This window comes from Martes martes, assembly GCF_963455335.1.
Source record: "Martes martes genome assembly, chromosome: 14".
Taxonomy (NCBI): domain Eukaryota; kingdom Metazoa; phylum Chordata; class Mammalia; order Carnivora; family Mustelidae; genus Martes; species Martes martes.
The window spans coordinates 26003612-26023090 of record NC_137902.1 but is presented as its reverse complement, the minus strand read 5'-3'; the positions used below and the strand labels follow the sequence as shown (position 1 = coordinate 26023090).

Below are 19479 nucleotides of genomic sequence, written 5' to 3'. Positions count from 1 at the left end.
GAGCCTGTGCTCTAGGCCAGCTTTTCTCAACCTAGGGACATTCAGAGCCAGATAGTTCTTTGTTATGAATATTTGAAGTGGCATCCCTGGCCTCTGCCTGGATGCCAGTAGCATTTCCCGACCAGTTGTGACAACCCAGTGTCTCCAGACATTGCCAGGCATGTCCCACTTGATTGGGACCTATTGCTCAAGGCCAGTGGTTTTTGAGGATCTGTATAGTGGCTAAAAATTTAGGCTCTAGGGCTATATTGCCTGGATTCAAATCCTAGCTGATAAAGGGCAGAGCTTTGGGAAATTACATAATCTTTTTGTGGCTCTAATTCATCTGCAAAGTGGATAATAAAAATATCTACTTTGCAGGGTTGTTGGGAGGATCAGATAAGTTAATATTTGCAAAGGGCCTGGAAATCCCCCCCCCCAAGTATACAGATTTAAAAGGGAGAGCTGATTAGTCAGAATATCTGAGTGTGGGCCCCAGGAACTACATTTTAAGCTCCTGAGCTTCTTATCCATGTGGAAGTTCTGACTTCAGGGATGTCAAAAGGTGCTCCCCTCATCTGAGGTAGTTTCAGTCATGGGTTTTAGTGTATGTGCAGGGCTGGGACCTTCAGTTCCTACAGTGGGGCTTTGGCATGAACACCTTCCTGTATCCACTTGACAGGCTGCGACCTGGGTGAAGGGCTGGCCAAGTCTGGCTGGTACAAGAGTGCCCTCTAGAGGACACACAAGGCCCAATCACCGCCTCAGATTCAGAGCCCACAGCTCCTCTTCCCACCCAGCACCAGAGAAAGAGGCCCAGCTGATGTGTCTATTGGAACGACTTTATTTAAGTACATTGGGCCCCACCAGGCAACGTGGTCTGTGCAAGGGACAGGCTTGGGCTAGGAGAAGGGAGGTGAGCTGGTTAAGCACACTGCAGTCCGTGGGTCGCCACATCGCTTTCACACACACCTGCTGCTGCGGCCCATACCTGGCAGGGCCTTTGGTCGTTGGACGGCATGGGGGAGAAGGCTGCCTGGAGTCTGGGATTGGGGCGGGTCTTGGTGTCACAGGTGAGGGTGCCGGTGAAGATCTGCTGACCCCAGCTTTACACCATCTGGGCTAAAGAGCCTTTGGACACTGCTAGGCCAGCCCAGTCCAGGGTAGGCACCTGGCCCCACTGGATCAAGGGAGATGAGCCCATCAGCCCCTGGCACTCTGGTCTGGCCCCACCCTCCTTTAACACATAAGTCCAAAGTTAACAATGGCACAAATCAGCCCAGTTGGGGCCTTGTCACCTCTACAACCTAGAGCCCCCTATGCCACCCCACTGGGGGGGGAAGCTAGAGTGGGAAAAGGCAACCTGGTTAATGGCGGCTCTTTCTCCAGTCTTAAGGGGGCTGGATCCCCAATACCCCTCCTTTGCTAGAGGCCTCTGCCAAAGAGTGATTCTACCTCCTGTTTCAAAAAAATCCAACTGGCAACCAGCCTGTTGATCCCAGGGCAGTGAGCAAATGGAAGAGGAAGAAAGAGGCTGGTGGTGGTGCCTTTGAATGTAGCCTCTGATCCTAAATAGGCCTGAGGCCTGTGGATACCGTCAGTTCACCGTTAGCAGGGAGTGGCGGGGCCCCGGACTATGCTAAACCGAGGTGCTGTAAACATCAGTATGAACAGGGTGACTGGTGGGCAGGAGGCGGTGAGCTCCCTCTCCAGTCCCATACTGAACAAACACGTCAATAAATAAAACTGTTTAAAGATGGCATTGCCCAAGGATGGATGAGAAGCAAGTAACAGGGCCTGGGGCCAATAGGCTCCTGACGCTCTCCCGAGATCCCCTGGACAGGAGCTGGGGGTTTGAGCATTCACTCTGCCACCCATCATAAGTATAGTACTACTCCTGCCTCTTCAAATGCCCAGTGTGGTCCTGGTCCCCAGGTGAGGTGGAGGGCCCCCTGCCGTCTCCTGACCCCAGAGTCTCAGTAATAGCTCTTGGAGTGCTTTCCCAGCCTTCCCCAACCCAAACTGCAACAAAACCAGACAGAACTCAACTTCGGCCCCAGTCCTCAGTCCATGAAAACTGGCATCGAGAGCAGAAGGACGAGCAAGGGAGGCAGGGCAAGGGAGGCAGCAGCTGCCTTGGGCCTTGGGGCACCCTGGGGGTGGGACGGGGTGGGGCTAGCCCAGCCTAGGATGGGCAGCAGCAAGGTCTCCCGGGATTTACTCTCTCTGTCTCCCTATGGTAGTAAACGTAGTCCCACACAGCCAGACAAAGGCCCAGCTGACGGAGTGGAGCCCTCTGCCAGCACTCTTCCCTGTCGGGGGCCAGTTAGTGGTCAACCCCAGGCCTCAGGCCATTGCCATCATGGGTAGTTCATCGTCCTTTCTGGGCCCTGGGATCCCTGGGCCACACGGCTCTCGCATATGCGCACACATTCGTACCCACACACCCACACACACACTCACACACACAGGCAGTTCCTCGCAAACACTCCCGACTCAAGAAAGCGAGTTTTAAAGTGGAGTTAACTTCAGAGAGAGGTGAAGATGATGTCCCAACATTAGAAGGTTTTCCTGTGGATAGATCGGGCACCGTCTTCCTCATATTCCTTCTTGGAGACCCACATCTTCTTAAAGGTGTCCAGGGAGGCGAGGATGGAGCCCCTGGAGTGGAGGGAATCCCAAGGAATGTTGTGAGAGGAAGAAAGTAGATATTTGTGGAGCTGGCCAGTCCCCATGGGGCCAAAGCAGACAAGGCTTTGCTTTAAAGGGATGGGGTGGTGAGGGGTAATGATGCCCTCACTTCCTGTTCCACTCTTATTCCCAGGAGAACTACTCACCCAATCCATGTGGAATACAGCCTCTCCTGAGGTGCGGATATCTGAAAGGGTAGGTGGAAAGAGGACTCTGAGACTTTCACCCTCCTTGTCCCTTTCCGGTCTAAAGCTCATCTTTATGGCCAATTCTAATGCCCAAGGCAGTGGATGCATTTCACACAATGTCCCTGCTGGACCCCGTGGCTTCTCGTTGCGGGGGGGGGGTACTGTGGCCAGCCCGACACTCATCTAGAGGAGATTTCCAGCAGCCCTACGTATCTATAGCTGTCAGGGAAGCTGGGGCTGTCAGGGGACAAGATTCTGTTGGGGCCAATCAGAAGCAGATTCCATGGCAGGAATCACACTCCTTCATTCTGCCTCCCTCAGGAGGCACTAAGATGGTGGACTGGTCACGAGGGAGCACCAGGAGTCAATCTGTCAATGTTATGGTTTCTCTGAAAGACTGTATGCGGGACCCTCAAGCCTAGCGGCCTGTGCCATCAGGGTATCAGAACTGCCCCCTTTTGTTGGGAGGGAGAAGGAAAATGGGTTCTCCCCTCTGACAGATGTCAAGGTCAGTGCGGAAACTGGGAGCTGTCTAGCCTCAGAGGGGAGGCCCAGTTCCATGCAGCCCCAGCCCCCACCATGCTCCTACCCTGATCTTCACGTCTTTCGGAGCCAGTTTCTTCACTTCACTCAGTAGTCTGTCACCAAAACCTGAATAGGCAGGACAGGGGAATCTCAAGTCAATTCTCTGGGCATCTGGAAACTTCCTTGGCAATGGGGCCCTGAGAGCAAAAACCAACCTTTGAACAGGGTGGAGCCTCCTGAGAGGACAATGTTTGAGAAAAGCGTGCGCCGCAGGTCCATGTCCGACTTCTGGATGGCAAACACCAGCACCTCGTGAATGCCCTCACTTTCCTCTCCGATCAGGTCTGGCCTGAATAGCAGCTCAGGTGCTCGGAATCGGGAAGGACCAATCTGCAGGGTAGGGGGCAAACTCAGAGGCTGGGTCCAGGGCTGAGGTCCCTTTGGGAGTGAGAGTGGAAGAGGCCCCTCTGCCCATCTCTTAGTGACCAGGCGGCTAGGAAGGCCAGGCTCAGGGAAGACCTGGTATGTCAAGAGCCTCACAACACCAAGACAAAACTCTGGGGAATAAATGGGAAACAAAAAGGGACAAGGAGAGCTCTTGGGAAACCAGAGAGAGGAAGCTCTTATGTTTAATCCTAGCTCTGGGACTTTCCAGCCAAAAGACCTTATAATAAATTCATGGGTTTATTCATTCATGGAAATTTCTTCCTACTAATGCAGGTCCAGGAAGAGGCAGCTCACCCTATACTGTGCTGAAGTGATAAGTGATAAACAGCATTAACCACCTTCTTCCAAACTCCCTGATGCCTCGCTCTGCAGGAGACAGTGCCATCCAAGAGCTCCAGGGCTCCAGGCAGAGGGTGTAAAAGGGTTGGTGCATGTGAGTCCAGCCTTCCCCTGGGGAGTTCTGCTGGGGCCCTGAGCTTCTGGGGGCCTGCGGGGACTGAAGGGAGATCCAGACCTACCTCAATGGTGCTGCCGTCGGGCAGGTAGTACTGAGCTTTCTCCGTCTCTAGAGTCTCATCCTTCTGTGGGTTTATGGACAGGTAGCAGGCTCTCTGCAGGACCGAGCATGAGTCAGGCAGGTGGGAAACCTAGGCCTACCTGGTCAAGGTCTCAGTGTTGCTGCAGACATCTGCCAACCACGGTGATTGCCCTAAAGGGCCCCAGAGCTCCTGCCCTGGAGCACGGCAGGGTGGCCTCTGTCAGCCTTCACTGGGTGGCACTTAGGATTCAAGTTTCTACCTGCTCATCTTCCTCATGGGCAGGCGTGGAAACTGGCTCTCTGGAGCTGGGTCTGAGAGCACAACCTAATTTTAGTACAGACTTAGGCTTCTTTTTCCCTTCTACTACTCATGGTTCTGGGTCCCATCTACCCAGTTCAGGCTTCCCTAGAGCCATGGGTGGCGGGAGGATCTAGTTTACTTAAAAGGAAACTACTACCCACTGCCTGGGTGGCTCAGTCAGTTAAGTGTCTGCCTTAGGCTCAGGTCATGATCCCAGGGTCCTGGTACCGAGCCCCGCATCAGGTTCCTTGCTCAGTGGGGAGCCTGCTTCTCCCTCTACCTGCCACTCTCCCTGCTTGTACTCTCTCTTGCTCACTCACTAGCAAATAAATAAATAAAATCTTAAAACAAAAACAAAAATGTTCATTAAAAAAAAAGAAAACTGGGGGCGCCTGGGTGGCTCAGTGGGTTAAAGCCTTTGCCTTCGGCTCAGATCATGGTCCCAGGGTCCTGGGATCAAGCCCCGCATTCGCATTCGGCTCTCCGCTCAGCGGGGAGCCTGCTTCCTCCTCTCTCTCTGCCTGCCTCTCTCTGCCTACTTGTGATCTCTGTGTGTCAAATAAATAAATAAATCTTAAAAAAAAAAAGAAAACTGTATTCTGACTTCTTTAAGGATGTAAAAGAACATATGTTCTTTTACAAAAGAACATATAACATAAGTTATAAAAACATAATGAACATTGGCATACCCATCACCCAGCTTAAGAAATAACAGCATCTCCCTTTCTCCCACAAGATGGCAGCACTTGGGGACAGTGACGATAAGTGTGAGTCCCCCTCACCCCCCCAACATAAGGCAGTCAGGAGGCCTGGGTGGGGAGAACAGAGCTTTACCAGAGACCCCCCCCCCAGGACTGGAGCTTCGCCTCTCTTTACTCCAGGTCACAGAGGTCCTGGCTGCCCCCTTCCCATTCCCCATCCCATCCCTGGGCGTGTGGGGCAGCACTCACTTCTTTTATGGCCTTGACAATCTCAAACTCAGACGATGAGTGGAAATCATAGCCCTCCTTCCGTAGGTAGAGGCGAAGGAAGCGAGAGACATCTCGGCCAGCGATGTCGATGCGCATAATTGAGTGGGGCATGGCAAAGCCCTCATAAATGGGCACAGCATGCGTGACACCATCCCCAGAATCCAGCACCACGCCTGTGGTCCGGCCTGTGGCGTAACTGAAGCACAGGGGGCAATTCGTCACTAACCCCTGCTTCCTCATCCAGGGAAGAAACTCATTTTGTTTTAGAGTTCAAAGTCAGCTAAACTAAAGCGGAGGCCTACCTTTCTCTAGGGACTTCAGACTGGACGCAGTACTAAGGAAGCCTGAGCATAAGCAAGCCTGAAAAACCTGGAAAGGAGCTGAGCCTCCTTCAATCGCAGGGGATGGCCTGCCTTTGACTACTTCAGGAACCCAGCCTATGGGGCAGTTTCCACTTTCCAGACAAGAGGAAAAACCTCGAATGTCTACAGGGGCCATGCAGGAAAGGTAAATGAGTAAAGGAAAATAATATTTTCACTTCCACAAAAAACTCGCTTTTTCCTCACACGGCCTCCTAGATCCTCAGGTGGTGGTGGTCAAGAGTATAGACATACTTCTGTGATACGATGGGGAAAAACCCGTGATGTTTGAGAAGCAGCAACGGACAGTCCCTCATGTTGGGAAGACAACAGGGAACAGAGCGGGCTGTGGCAGTCAGGCTTGCAAACTCAACTGGAAGTGGCAGCGGCTACTTTGGCTCCAGCTGACTTTTGTCCTATACGAATGCGCCCAGCACTGCTAGATCATCCCAGTTTTTTCAGAAAAGCCAAAAGTTTGGATTTTGATAGAAAAATCTCCCAATTTTTTTTTTTTTTAAAGTAGACTCTGTGCCGCATGTGGGGCTTGAACTTACAATCCTGAGATCAAGGGTCACATGTTCTACCAACTGAGCCAGCCAGGTGCCCCAGAAATCTAGTTAAAATGCTGGCTCACGATTTTTTAATGGGATCAAACACATCTTGCCTGTGGGTCACCAGTGTACACCCTCGGCTCTACACCTAACCCTGGGATGAGGCAGGCTGGGAGCATGACAGGGATGATAGGGGTGTAAGAACAGGGACCCTGTGGTGGTGTTTCCATCACAACTCTGTCAGCAGCTTGGCATAACGTCTATACAAGCAGGCACTGGATAAACATCTGAACACATTAGGGGGCCTTTGGGAAGAACTGTAGCAGTGTGTGGCCCTTCCTAGGAGGCAGAGTGGAGAGCCCTGGGCACCCAGCCACCAAGACAAAGAACAAGAGAAACAAGAATGGGACACGGTCTCAATATTCCCTTTTCCCACCTACAGGAGACGCATCTCCATTCTGCCCTCAAGAGGCCAGGCTAGCCAGCCAGGCAGCTACTCACAGGCTGAGCACAGCTTGCATGGAGATGAAAAGGGCTGGTACATTGAAGGTCTCGAAGAAAACTTCAGCTGCTCGTTCGCGATTTTTCCGCGGGTTTAAAGGCGCCTCCGTCAGGAGCACAGGATGCTGGTGAAAGATGCCCAGAGGGCAATCAGGGCAAGTCAAGATTTCTATCCTTCATTAGCACCGGGGCAGAAGCCCTCGTGTGCTGGGCTAGAAAGCTGGGGTGACCTTTGTGAATCTCCCACCAAAAAAAGGCAAGCTGGGCCCACCAACTACCCCTGCACAAGCCAATGTGTCAACCTTCCAAATTCATGTCCCCTTTAAAAGTCTCATTCTGTCCTCGCCTCTACCCCCTTTCTCCCCTCCTTGTCCCCAAGATTCTTACACAGGCTCCTGTATCTACTGTATACCTCTAATTGTCCAGATTTTGGTAAAATCTAAATTTGGAATTCTTATGTTAAAAATAATTGTTTAAACTTTTTTTCAAAATTAAATTTAAATATTAAAGGTATTTTTGAAAACCAAACATATCCCTCCCCTGGAAATGCTGATATGTCTAGTATTCACCTTCCTTTGTTATTGTGCACTGAGAGTTACTTCCTTAGAAGTTAGAGTATGAGCTCCGAAGTCTGAACACATGGATTCGAGTCCCAGCTTTCCCACTCTATTCCCTAGGTGATCTTGGAAAGACTCCTTGGCTTCCCTGAACTTCTGTTTCCTTATTTGTAAAATGGAGATAATATTCTCCGTCTGTCATAGGCCTGGTGTGTAGACTAAGGACAGACCTGTCTGAGGAGCACAAGGCCTGGTGGCCCAGTAAGAGTCCAACACTCTGGCAGCGATCTCCCTGCTCCTCCTCTCTGGGGCAGTGGCTCTGCATAGCTCTGCACACCCCGCTCCCAGGACCCTCACCTCCTCAGAGAAAGTCTGCAGCTGGTCCTTGGAATAGACATACTGCCAGATGCGCTCCATGTCGTTCCAGTCCTTGACAATGCCATGTTCCATGGGGTAGCGGATGGACAGCAGCCCTCGGTGTTCCTGCGGGCAGAGAGCAGGACTTCCAGCGGCAGCCAGCTTCTCAGCCTGGTGGCCCAGGGGGCCCCCACTCCTCTAGGACTAGGAGTGGCCACTGCATGGTCTTCACCCAGGGCTAAAGTTAGGTTCCCGTTTGCCTCGTGTCTAAACTGTATGCTGCAAACTGTTCTCACTGCCCAATTAGCCAGCAGGGCGGAGGGCTTCTGCATTTCCATGGCCCCTCAGTGCCCTTATGGTAAGGAGGCACACTCCTCATGGCCTGACCCCAGGATACAAATCTCCTGGCTCTCACCCCTGGGCCTCAGCACTTGCCCCCAAGGTTGGCAACAATGATTCTGTTGGTCTGCTTCTAGAAGCTGCCCATGGTTCCTCCAAGCGGTGCTAATTAACTCATCCCCAGGGTATCCCAGCCAGGATCTCCCCCTGAATCCCTTTTGCCAAAAAATAACGAAGCTAGCCAATTTGGTCAATGGCAAGGTAGTGACAGAATACGGAAGAAAGCAAAAGCCCTGTTTTCTAGACTGGTCTCTCTTTCCCCAAGTGGGGTTCCAGATATCTCCTCTCTAAAACCAGAGGCTGCTCCTGGGAGACGTGAACCAACTACACCTAGGATGAGGGGGCCAAAGGGGATATTTTAAGAGGAAACTGCTCCTTTTACTCATGGCTGTCCCACTGCCCTTTGGGGAAATAATGAAGGTCCTCTGCTGGCTTGAGGCTTCTTCAGTAGAACTGGGAGTTACCTCGGCTTTGGGGCCAATGAAGATGTCACCTTCAAGGGCTCCGGCCATGACGCGAACATGTTTGGGTCTGCCCACACTAAAAAAGAGAGCAGGAGGACCATTACTTTTCATTTCATGACAGAACACGGAAGGCTGTACAGATGTGCATGCTTGGACGGGAAGAAACAGACCCAGTTCTATTGTCATTATCTCTGAGGAGTGACGTTAAAGTTGATTTTGATTTTCATCTACTTTTTTGCATTGCCCACGATTTCTACAATGAACATGTATTATTTTAAGTTATTTGTATATTTCTGACCCAAATCAGAGATCCTTCTCTGTAAAAGGTAGAGGGCTGACCCCAAAACAAAGCTGACAAGCCTCCCCAGCTTCTGACTATGCTACAGAATTACTTACTAGTTTGGAAAGCAGTATTTGGGAATCTGATCACCAGCAAAACCAGCTTTAATCACACCGGATCCCTGAGGAGAGAGGGGAAAGAAAGAGAAGTCAGAAGTATGACAAAACAAGAGATCTATATCATACAGTATGTATAATATGGTTTCACTTTTATTTAAGAGACCTTATATCTGGTATAATATGTCCATTTGCATGAGCATCTGTGGAGGGTACGCATGCCTCCAGGAGGGAAGTGGGACTGGGGATGGTGAGGGGAACTTTCACTGTATACTCAAAGTATTACTTGATTTTTTTACATTCTTTGACCTTTCTTTTTTTATTTTGAAGATTTCATTTATTTATTTGACAGAGAGAGACACAGAGAGATTGGGAACACAAATAGGGGGAGTGGGAGAGGGAGAAGCAGGCTTCCTGAATAGCAGGGAGCCAGATGCAGGGCTCGATCCCAGGACCCTGGGATCATGACTTGAGCTGAAGGCAGACGCTTAAATGAGGAGCCACCCAGGTGCCCTTTCTTTGACTTTTCTACACTGACCATGCTTTACTTCTGGAATCAAAAATAATACTAATAAAGAGAAGAAAAAGAGAAAACCTGAGAGGAGAGAAAAGTACTTAGAAGCACCAAAGCAGCCAAGTTCAGGAACATAACCATGGTGGGAAGAATGTGATTCTTTCTGTTAAACCACATGGGACACCGTTAACCTACTTTCCCAGCTCGGGCCTGAACTCTCTCTGCCCTCCAGGGTGTCTAGGACAGACACCACTGTGAACACCACCAGGCTTGAAGCTGACTCTGATGGAACATACATTGTCTGGTTCATACTGCAGGGGCAAAGCTCTATGGTCTGTGGGAGGAGGGTTGTGGTGGTTTTATTTTTTATTTTATTTTATTTTTTTACTGTGCCTTCTTTTACTCATAGGTCTCCTGATGGTAAAGAGCAGGGAAATTCTAAAGCATCACCCGACAAGAGACCCAACATTACAATCCTGATGCTCCAATCCTTGGTAAGTTGGGTGGGTGTCAGAAGAGAATGTGACTTCTCTGTCAACATCTCTGGTACCATCTAGGGCCCAACCAAAGTAAATGGTGTCTCTAGACATGATGTCGAGGCTTGCTACTGCTTGTGGATAGAGCCTGTTCTCTTCTGAACTCTCCTACCACCACATCTGATAAGCTCACCCTTCCACCCCAACACGTTTTGCGGCTGTGCATATAATAGGGGCAAGCCTTTTCCTGCTGCCTATTGACCACTTCTCTTGGGGTGGAGAGTGATATTTCCAGAACCCACACAACAAGCGGTAAACACATGAGGAGATGCTAAATAGCCAAGGTTATCTCTGCACCAAAGGCTTCCCTGCAACACCCCTGGGTTCCTCTCTCTTATTCCTGCTCTTCTACAGGAGAAGTGTGCGTACATGTGCTGGGGTGGGTGGGTGGGCAGGGGAGGTGGTTAGATAGGCCATCCTAGTGCCTGACTCTGGCAAGACAGAGGGAGGAAGAAGTAGCTAAAGGATAGGGAATGGCAGTTCTCTAAGATAGCAGGAATCTCTGCCAACAGAAAAGAGAGAAAACAGGAGACAATGTGCAAACTCATCGGCCTGGGCAGAAAAGCAAGGAGCCTGGAAAAGCTGCAGCTGTAAACTGAGCTGAGGGCCTGGGCAGGAGGGAGGACCACCATTGCTGCAGGCCCAGGGCTCCGGGACAGGGGCATGAGGAGTGAGAACAGCACTGCACAGGAGAACTGCGGAAACTTGTTGGCTCAAGCTTCCAATAATTGCTCACAGCCTTCATCTGGGTGTGGTGATGCCAACAGACTAATTGGACCTCCTGGCAGAGGTTGAAAACAAGTAAAGATGAGACCTGCATTTCAGAGTCTAGATTTTGAAAAGATGATTTGCCTGGATATTTAATTTTGAGTTTACTAGCAAAATCAGACTAGAGTCTAAGTGACAAGGCAAATTAAGATGTTAGGTTCATTTCTTCGTCTCTGTCCTTCCCAGTAAGAGTATAAAGACCCAGTTTTTTTTTTTTTTTAAGATTATTTAATTTACTTGAGAGCGAGGTCACAAGCAGGGGGAAGGGCACAGGGAGAAGCAGACTCCCCGCTGGGCAGGGAGGCCGATGTGGCACCTGATCCCAGGACCCTGGGTTCATGAGCCGAGCTGAAGGTAGATGCTTAACCAACTGAGCCACCCAGGCGTCCTAAAGACCCAGTTCTAATATCATTGCCTTCCTCCAGAAGGATAATCCCCTGTTGGAATTAATTATCCCCTTCCTATTATTTCACAAAATCACCATTACCTGTACCACTAGGTAGTCTGCATTTCCTTCTGCTATCTGTTTGAATTTATGGTTTCCATTTTTGTCCATTTTCAGCCCAAGTGCCTCAAGCTCAGAGACTTTATGTATCAGCAGTATCTGGCGTTTGAGGGTACTCAAACAGATGCTGGCTGCCTAAAATTAAAACCGAGCTCAAATGATTGGTAGGTGAAGCCTCAAGTATGGAGCCTGAACAGGCGGCTGGAATGGCAGCAGCCTCGGGCTGAGGTGGTGCAGGAAAGGTGAAGGCAGCGTTGGGAATGAGGCACACGGTGGAACCAGACCCAGCTTGTCTCTGCAGTCTTACCCCGCCAGCAACTGGGTGAAGAGTGAGCGGGGATGGAGGAGGCTGCTGAGCTGCTTCTGTTCTGCTAAAACCTCGCCACCACAGATTATAGAAGGACCCTGTCCATTTCTTTAATAGTATTTGTAACTAGGAACTATGTACCTGGCAAATGAGCTTCCACTCTCTTTGTTATTCACTTTGGCAAAGCCAAGTAAGTAAGTGCCTTGTAGAGAGCCTTCTTGAAAAAGTAGTTTCGTGGGGGCACTTGGGTGGCTCAGTGGGTTAGGCCGCTGCCTTCGGCGCGGGTCATGATCTCAGGGTCCTGGGATCAAGTCCCACATCGGGCTCTCTGCTTGGCAGGGAGCCTGCTTCCCTCTCTCTCTCTCTGCCTGCCTCTCTCTCTACTTGTGATCTCTCTCTGTCAAATAAATAAATAAAATCTTAAAAAAAAAAAAAGAAAAAAGAAAAAGTAGTTTCGTAATAAATATTTGAGATCTGACGACTCAAGTCTGTTGCCAACCACCAATGGCCAACCGTTCTCTTTCTAAAACCTTTTTTTTTTTTAAAAAGATTATTTATTTATCTATTTATTTGACACAGAGAGAGAGAGATCACAAGTAGGCAGAGAGGCAGGCAGAGAGAGAGGGGGAAGCAGGCTCCCCGCCGAGCAGAAAGCCTAAGACAGGGCTCAAACCCAGGACCCTGAGACCATGACCCGAGCCAAAGGCAGAGGCTTAACCCATTGAGCCACCCAGGCGCCCCTCTGAAGCAGGCAAACAGCAAATCCCTCAGCCAGGCTCTCCCAGGACCTGCTGACCATGTGGCTTGGGCAACCTTTCACCTAAGCACCGCTGCTTATTCTTGATATGCTGGGAAGGAGCCTCCCCATCTCCCATTTTACAAATGGGATGCTGAGAGGTGGAGTCTCAGGGCCCAGGGCACTGATGGCCTATTTTGGCACCAAGACATATTTTGTTTGGCCCACGAACCACTTTTTAAAGAAACTTTATTGAAATAAAATTCACTACCATATAATTTACCCACTTAAGGTGTATAACCCAGTGGTTCTTAGTATAGTCACAGTCATGTAATCCTCACCGCAATGAAATGTCAGAACTTCCTCGTCGTCCCAGAAACTGTATCCTTTCACAGGCACTCTCCATCCTACCTGCCCTCTCCCACCAAGCAGTCCTAGGCAACCATGAATCTATTTTCTGTCTCTGAAACTACAAAATACTTTTAAATTAACTTCCAACAGTTAAAAATTAGACTGCAGGGGCCCCTGGGTGGCTCAGTCATTAAGCATCTGCCTTTGGCTCGGGTTATGAGCCCAGGGTCCTGGGATCGAGCCCTGTATCAGCCTCCCAACTCAGCGGGAAGCCTGCTTCTCCCTCTTCCACTCCCCCTGCTTGTGTTTCCTCTCTTGCTGTGTCTTTTTCTGTCAAATAAATAAATAAAATCTTAAAAAAAATTTTTTTTTAAAAATTAGACTGCATATACAACCTATCAATTTTCTGATTTCTCTCCAAACAGCAGAAAATCTGGCAACACTGGGTCTGCGTTCCTGCATGGGGGCAACTGGCTGGAAGTGAAAAGCTGCTGGCTCTTTGGTCAGGCACACTCACGGCACTTTTCCAGAGTCCTCATGCCTTCTTTAAGGCTACCCTCCTCCTCCCCCTTTTTATGTTCCTCCTTGGCCTCTGCAAGTACTGTGTTCGGGACTCCATTCAAGGCATTCCCAGCGACTAATTCATGATGTTTCTCCTTCCACATGGCACCTGGTTTTTTTCTTACCCTCAGAGCACCTAGCCTGGTGTGAAGCACATCCGGGGCTCTCAAAATACACACAATTAAACAGGGAACTCTGTAAGTCCCCTCCCCTTCATCCTTTCCAGCAAGCTGGGAATGGATTCTTGCTGAAGTTGGATAACCAACAGGTTGAATATCACATCACAAGTGACAATTTAAAATAAATATACTGACTTCATTTCCTCAGCTAATTCTAGTGTCTCTTAAACTTAAGTGAATCAGGGACGCCTGGGTGGCTCAGTTGGTTGAGTGTCCAACTCTTGATTTCAACAGGTTCTAATCTCAGGGTCGTGAGACTGAGCCCCACTTCAGGCTCTGAGCTCAGCATGGAGTGTGCTTGAGATTCTCTCTCTCCTGCTGCCTCTGCCCCTCCCCCTGCTAACACTAACATGTGCTCTATCTCTCAAAATTAATAAATAAATAAAATATTTTTTTTAAGATTTTATTTATTTATTTGACAGAGAGAGATCACAAGTAGGCAGAGAGGCAGGCAGAGAGAGAGGGGGAAGCAGGCTCCTCGCTGAGCAGAGAGCCCAATGCGGGGCTGGATCCCAGGACCCTGAGACCACGACCCGAGCCGAAGGCAGAGGCTTAACGCACTGAGCCACCCAGGCGTCCCATTAAATAAATAAAATCTTAAAAAATTAATAAGACTTAAGTGAATCAGCAGCTCTGAAGAGCTGATGACAAATTATAAAAAATAGTAATAATAAAATTAAGATAAAATTAAGACCATTTGTGAAATTTGAACATTGACTGGGCATTTGATGACATTAAGGAATTATTCTTAATTTTTTTAGGTTTGATAATAGTATATTGATTATGTTTTTTTTTAAAGATTTTATTTATTTATTTGAGAGAGAGAGCACGTGTCCAGAGAGCGAGCATTAGTTGGGGGAAGAGGCAGATGGAGAGGGAGAAGCAGATACCTTAAGCAGGGAGCCAGACATGGGGCTCCATCCTAGGACCCCAGGTTCATGACCTGAGCTGAAGGCAGATGCTTAACCGACTGAGCCACCCATGTACCCCTGATTATATTTTCAAAACAGTGTGGGAGAGGGTAACTGGCTGGCTCTGTCAGTAGAGCATGCGACTCTTGATCTCAGGGTTGTGAGTTCAAGCCCCACATTGGGCACAGAGCTTACTTAAAAAAAGAAATTAAAGGGGTGCCTGGGTGGGCCAGTTGGCTAAGTAACCCACTCTTGATTTCAGAATAGGAAGAAAGGAGTAGTCAACAATTATTTTAAGACTTGGAAAGGCTGTAAACTTGATAACGAGGCTCTTCCCTCTTTTCCCTGATTTCTTTGTTCTCCCCCCCCCCTTTTTTTTAAAGATTATTTATTTATTTGAGAGCAAGAGAGCATTGTGTGTATGTGAGCAGGGGAGGGGCAGATGGAGAGGGAGAGAACCTCAAGCCAACTTCCCTGCTGATGGAAGAGCCTGAGTGGGGGGTTGATCTCATGACCCTGAGATCACAACCTGAGCCAAAATCAAGAGTCCAGTGCTTACCTGACTGAGTCACCTGGGCATCCCTCCTCTTTCTTTTAATTACACTCTCCTTCGCCCAGAAATAATGTTGTAGCAATGTGTAACTGTGGAGCAGTTAAGTCTGCTAGATACACATTATTCTCATAAAATTGGTTCAGATATTTCAAGGTATTTTTCCTATCCATCTTTTTTTTTTTTTTAAAGATTTTATTTACTTATTTGACAGAAATCACAAGTAGGCAGAGAGGCAGGCAGAGAGAGGGGGAAGCAGGCTCCCCGCTGAGCGGAGAGCCCAATGTGGGCCTCGATCCCAGGACCCTGGGATCATGACCTGAGCCGAAGGCAGAGGCTTTCACCCACTGAGCCACCCAGGCGCCCCTTTCCTATCCATCTTTCACTTTGAAACAAAACAAAATCTCTAAATGTCAAACAGCAAGAACTACCTGAGATCCCAGATCTAAACATGTGGCAGATGTTCAGTAAATCCTAATGGGAGAATTTCTCTCACTTCACCTTTTGGCACAATTATTGGGATGATAAAAGAAATGTTTTCCCAGGGGCACATGGGTGGCTTAGTTGGTTAAGCCACTGCCTTCAGCTCAGGTCATGATCTCTGGGTCCTGGGAATGAGCCCCACATCAGACTCTCTGTTCAGTGGGGAGTCTGCTTCTCCCTCTCCCTCTGCCCTTCCCCACTGCTCCTGCTCTCTCTCCCACTCATATTCTCTCTCATAAATAAAGTCTTTAAAAAAATGTTTCCCAGAGAAAATAAACAAATCAATTCTTTAAATCTTAAAACTGAAAATAAACCTCGGCTTTGATGCATTTCAAATACACTATGGAGAAAGAGAAAGGAGAAACTAAAAAGCATTAGCTTAAGTGACATTAAAGAAAATGGCTGGAGATGGAACTCCTGCCCCCACATTCCAAAATCAAAGGATCTAATGGGATGGACAAACTGCTCCTTCTGCCTTGCTGATGGAAATAGGAACTAGTTAATTTCTATTTTTTTTCTTTTTAAAATTAAGAAAAACACAGATGAAGTACATACAAACTGGATGAAGTATTCTCTGAAGATTGAATCAAGAGCAAGAAGCCCTACTTAACCCTCTGCAGTAACTAACTAGGATCCCTCCCCACTTCAATCCTTTCCTTACTTAGGGATATCTTTGTTACTGTGATATTTGGTCACCCATCTACCCACCCATCAGTCCAATGAAAAAACAATTACTGAGCACATAGTGGTGCCAGGCCATAGGTGCTATGTGTGTGAAGGAAGGTGGGAAGGGGAGAGTAATAAAAAATGAAAGAATGCCATCTTTCCCCCCAAGAATTTAACAGTCCAGTGAGGGAGACCAAGCAAGCAAACAAAAAAACCCAACCAAACAACAACAAAACAAAACAAAACAAAAATCCTCCCTCAATGAGGTGTCTCATTGAGCTCATCCTCCTGCTTTTCAAGGCAGAAGCTATACCTCTGGAGAGAAGGAAAGCTAACAACAACAAAAAAAGGCACCTTTCCTTGGAAAAAATGAGAAACTTGGAACCCAATCTTTTCTTTCTTTCTTTTCTTTTTTTTTTTTTTTTTAAGATTTTATTTATTTGCCAGAGGGAGAGAGAGAGAGAACACACAAGCAGGCAGAGAGGCAGGCAGAGGCATCGAGAGAAGCAGGCTCCCTGCCGAGCAAGGAACCCGATGTGGGACTCGATTCCAGGACCCTGGGATCATGACCTGAGCCGAAGTCAGCGGCTTAACCAACTGAGCCACCCAGACGTCCCTTGGAACCCAATCTTAATTTGAGTCTTGGCTCCTCAACTTCTAAGACAGGTGACTTGCATACTGTTACTTAACCTCTCTCAGGTTTACTTTCCTGCATAAACAGGGGACAGTGATTCCTATCCACCTACCAGAGCTGACGCTTAAAGGAGATGATGCAAACGAAGGCACATTGTAACATGCCCAAGGTCCCAAGGGCTGATCAACAACGAATCCGACAGCTTAGGACGGATAGAACTGACAGTTTCCCCTCAACAGTTTTCCCTCTGGTACCAACCAATCTCGGCGGGACGAGCCCTTTCAGTGGAAGACAGAAATGCAGCTATTTTACAACAGTCACCGTCCGCCCAAAATAAGAGCAGTTATTTAGATTCTTTCCGTTTATCACTATTGATACATTTGCGTGGGCTACTAGCAAGAAGAATAGCGGATAAAGCACTGGTTTTAGGTCACCTCTACCGTGTGACCTTGGGCTCACTTTACCTCTTAGTGCTTCGGGATTTTTTTTTTTTTCCTTTGTGAAACGAGGATCAAATTTCCTGCCTTAACTATCCCCTCAGTTTTTGTGAGGACTCCATTCGAATGTACGTGAAACCCTCCCGCAAGCACTCGAGCGCCTGGCAAATATGTTTAGTAATTTTTTTCCCCAGCTTCTAGGCGTTCCAGAGATGGTACCTCCCTGCTTGCTTGGTCACTCTCTTTTCTTCTGGATCTTTATTAACGTTGTAATCTATAACCATAGAAATAACTGAAATCTTATAGCCGTTTCTGGCACCAGCTTCCCAAGCCCCACCCATGTACACCCCCAAGACCCCGCCCGGCTGGGGACCGAAGGAAACTTAGCCCTTCTCCACCCGAGGGCGGGCCCCAGCCCGTCAGGCTGCTCCACAGTTGAGTTCCCAAAGCCAATCCCCACAGCTCTTGTGCACCCGCCCGCCCCTTAGAGAGAGGAAACACTATGGCGGCCCGGAAGAACGGCGGGGGCGCAAGCCAATCACTGCGGAGGGCTGTTCTCATCCGGCAAGGCCCAGAGGCGGGGTCATCGGTCAAGATGGACAGCCAAGAGAGCCAATAGAGTTATTGGAAACTGGGGAGGGGGCGGACGCCGGGCGCTCACAGAATGGTTAAGGCCCCTCGAGCCAAGGGCCCAAAGACCCGGCTCGGACTACAGCCCTTCCCTTTATCCATCCCAAAGTTCTCTATCACATGGTTGCTGGCGAGCCGCTCCGTCTGCGGACTACTGGTGAGGGGAGGACAGAGGCGGCGGCTGCTGAACCCGCCTGACAGGCTGGGCCAGTGACAAAGAGCCGGTGGCCCAGGCCGAAACCCGGGAAGCGATCCCTTTGAGGAACAGAGAATAAATCCGTTTAGAGATAGGAAAAACGCAACTCACGTTGTCGATCACGACAGGCTGATTGGCGATCACATCGTAGGACTCCATGGCAGAAGAATCTCTCCTTCCAAGGAAGGAACTGCCAGCCGGGTCCGCTGCTAACGCCACTGACACGCATGCGCAGTCTAGCAGCTGGTACAGGGCGTCCGGGGAGCGGCCCGACCTCGCCTCCAAAGAACTACAACCCCCAGCATGCCTTGCACGAGAGTTATCGCGCCTGGCAGCTTCGGAGCCCCGCCTAATTTAAGAGCAGGGCGTCACTTTCCACTCATAGTACCCTGGGATTTGTAGTCTCCGTAGATGAGTAGCCCGGAACGCAGATTGATCGCTGCATTGCATGCCTGGATCTGGTTCCTTTGAAGGGATTCGCATTGCATGCTTAAGTATGTAGTCTTGTTGAGCACTTGTCTGTAGTTGGGTTTGGATTGGCCAGTATTCCGTGGGTGTTTAGATTTTCCAGATGAGTCCTGCCACTACTTCTCCTGGGTAGAATAAGGTTGCTATGTTTTTATTTGGGTCAGTAAGACATTAATAAACATTTATCAGCATCAAACTCTAATAAAGGAAAATTTAATGCCACTCCACCACACGCTCATGGGGAAGGAGGACATACTCCCAGAACAAAAGAAAACAAATTTTATAAAATTTGCTTTTTGAGAAAAACCAGCACATTTTCACATTTTTTCCTGGGTGGGTGTAAATTTTGCAACAGGCTAACATTGTTCTGAGGACTGACATTTGGAACTACAGGTACAGGTGATCTTTTGGTCATTAAAAAACATTGTTCATTTAATAGCTTCAGGAGCTGCCTTAGTATCTCTGATTCTCATGAAGAGTCAGAATTGATATTGATGAATAAGAAAATGGTAGTGAAGAGAAGTTATGTGTTGCTATTTTCAAATGAGCCCAGTGCATTTTTCTCCAGACGATGCAACCCCCACTCCCTTCAAGTTGCGGGGAATCTTTAGTCAATAGCATTGGTAATCAGGACTTCATTTTATTCCTTTCGCTTGGAATTCCTTATTGTACACAGGTAAATAATTCTCAGCCAGGTGCCTTATGAATTAAAAATTCTCCCGGGGCGCCTGGCTGGCTCAATCAATAGAACATAGGACTCTTGATCTGCGGATTGTTAATTTGAGCCCCACATTGGGTGTAAAGATTACTTACAATTAAAAAA

General features: G+C 48.6%; 1 protein-coding gene across 1 annotated transcript; it reads right to left on the bottom strand.

Annotated features, from left to right (window-relative positions):
* Window positions 1-801: 801 nt before the first annotated feature.
* ACTR1A (actin related protein 1A) lies at window positions 802-18421 on the bottom strand. Its single transcript, XM_080822774.1, has 11 exons — window positions 18300-18421; window positions 9225-9289; window positions 8829-8904; window positions 7966-8091; window positions 7052-7176; window positions 5620-5836; window positions 4349-4441; window positions 3599-3773; window positions 3448-3509; window positions 2817-2857; window positions 802-2640 (listed from the first exon to the last, which is right to left on the bottom strand). Exons 1-11 carry the CDS (start codon window positions 18345-18347, stop codon window positions 2538-2540), a joined length of 1131 nt encoding a protein of 376 aa, XP_080678900.1. The 5' UTR covers window positions 18348-18421; the 3' UTR covers window positions 802-2537.
* Between the last annotated feature and the right edge of the window lie 1058 nt (window positions 18422-19479).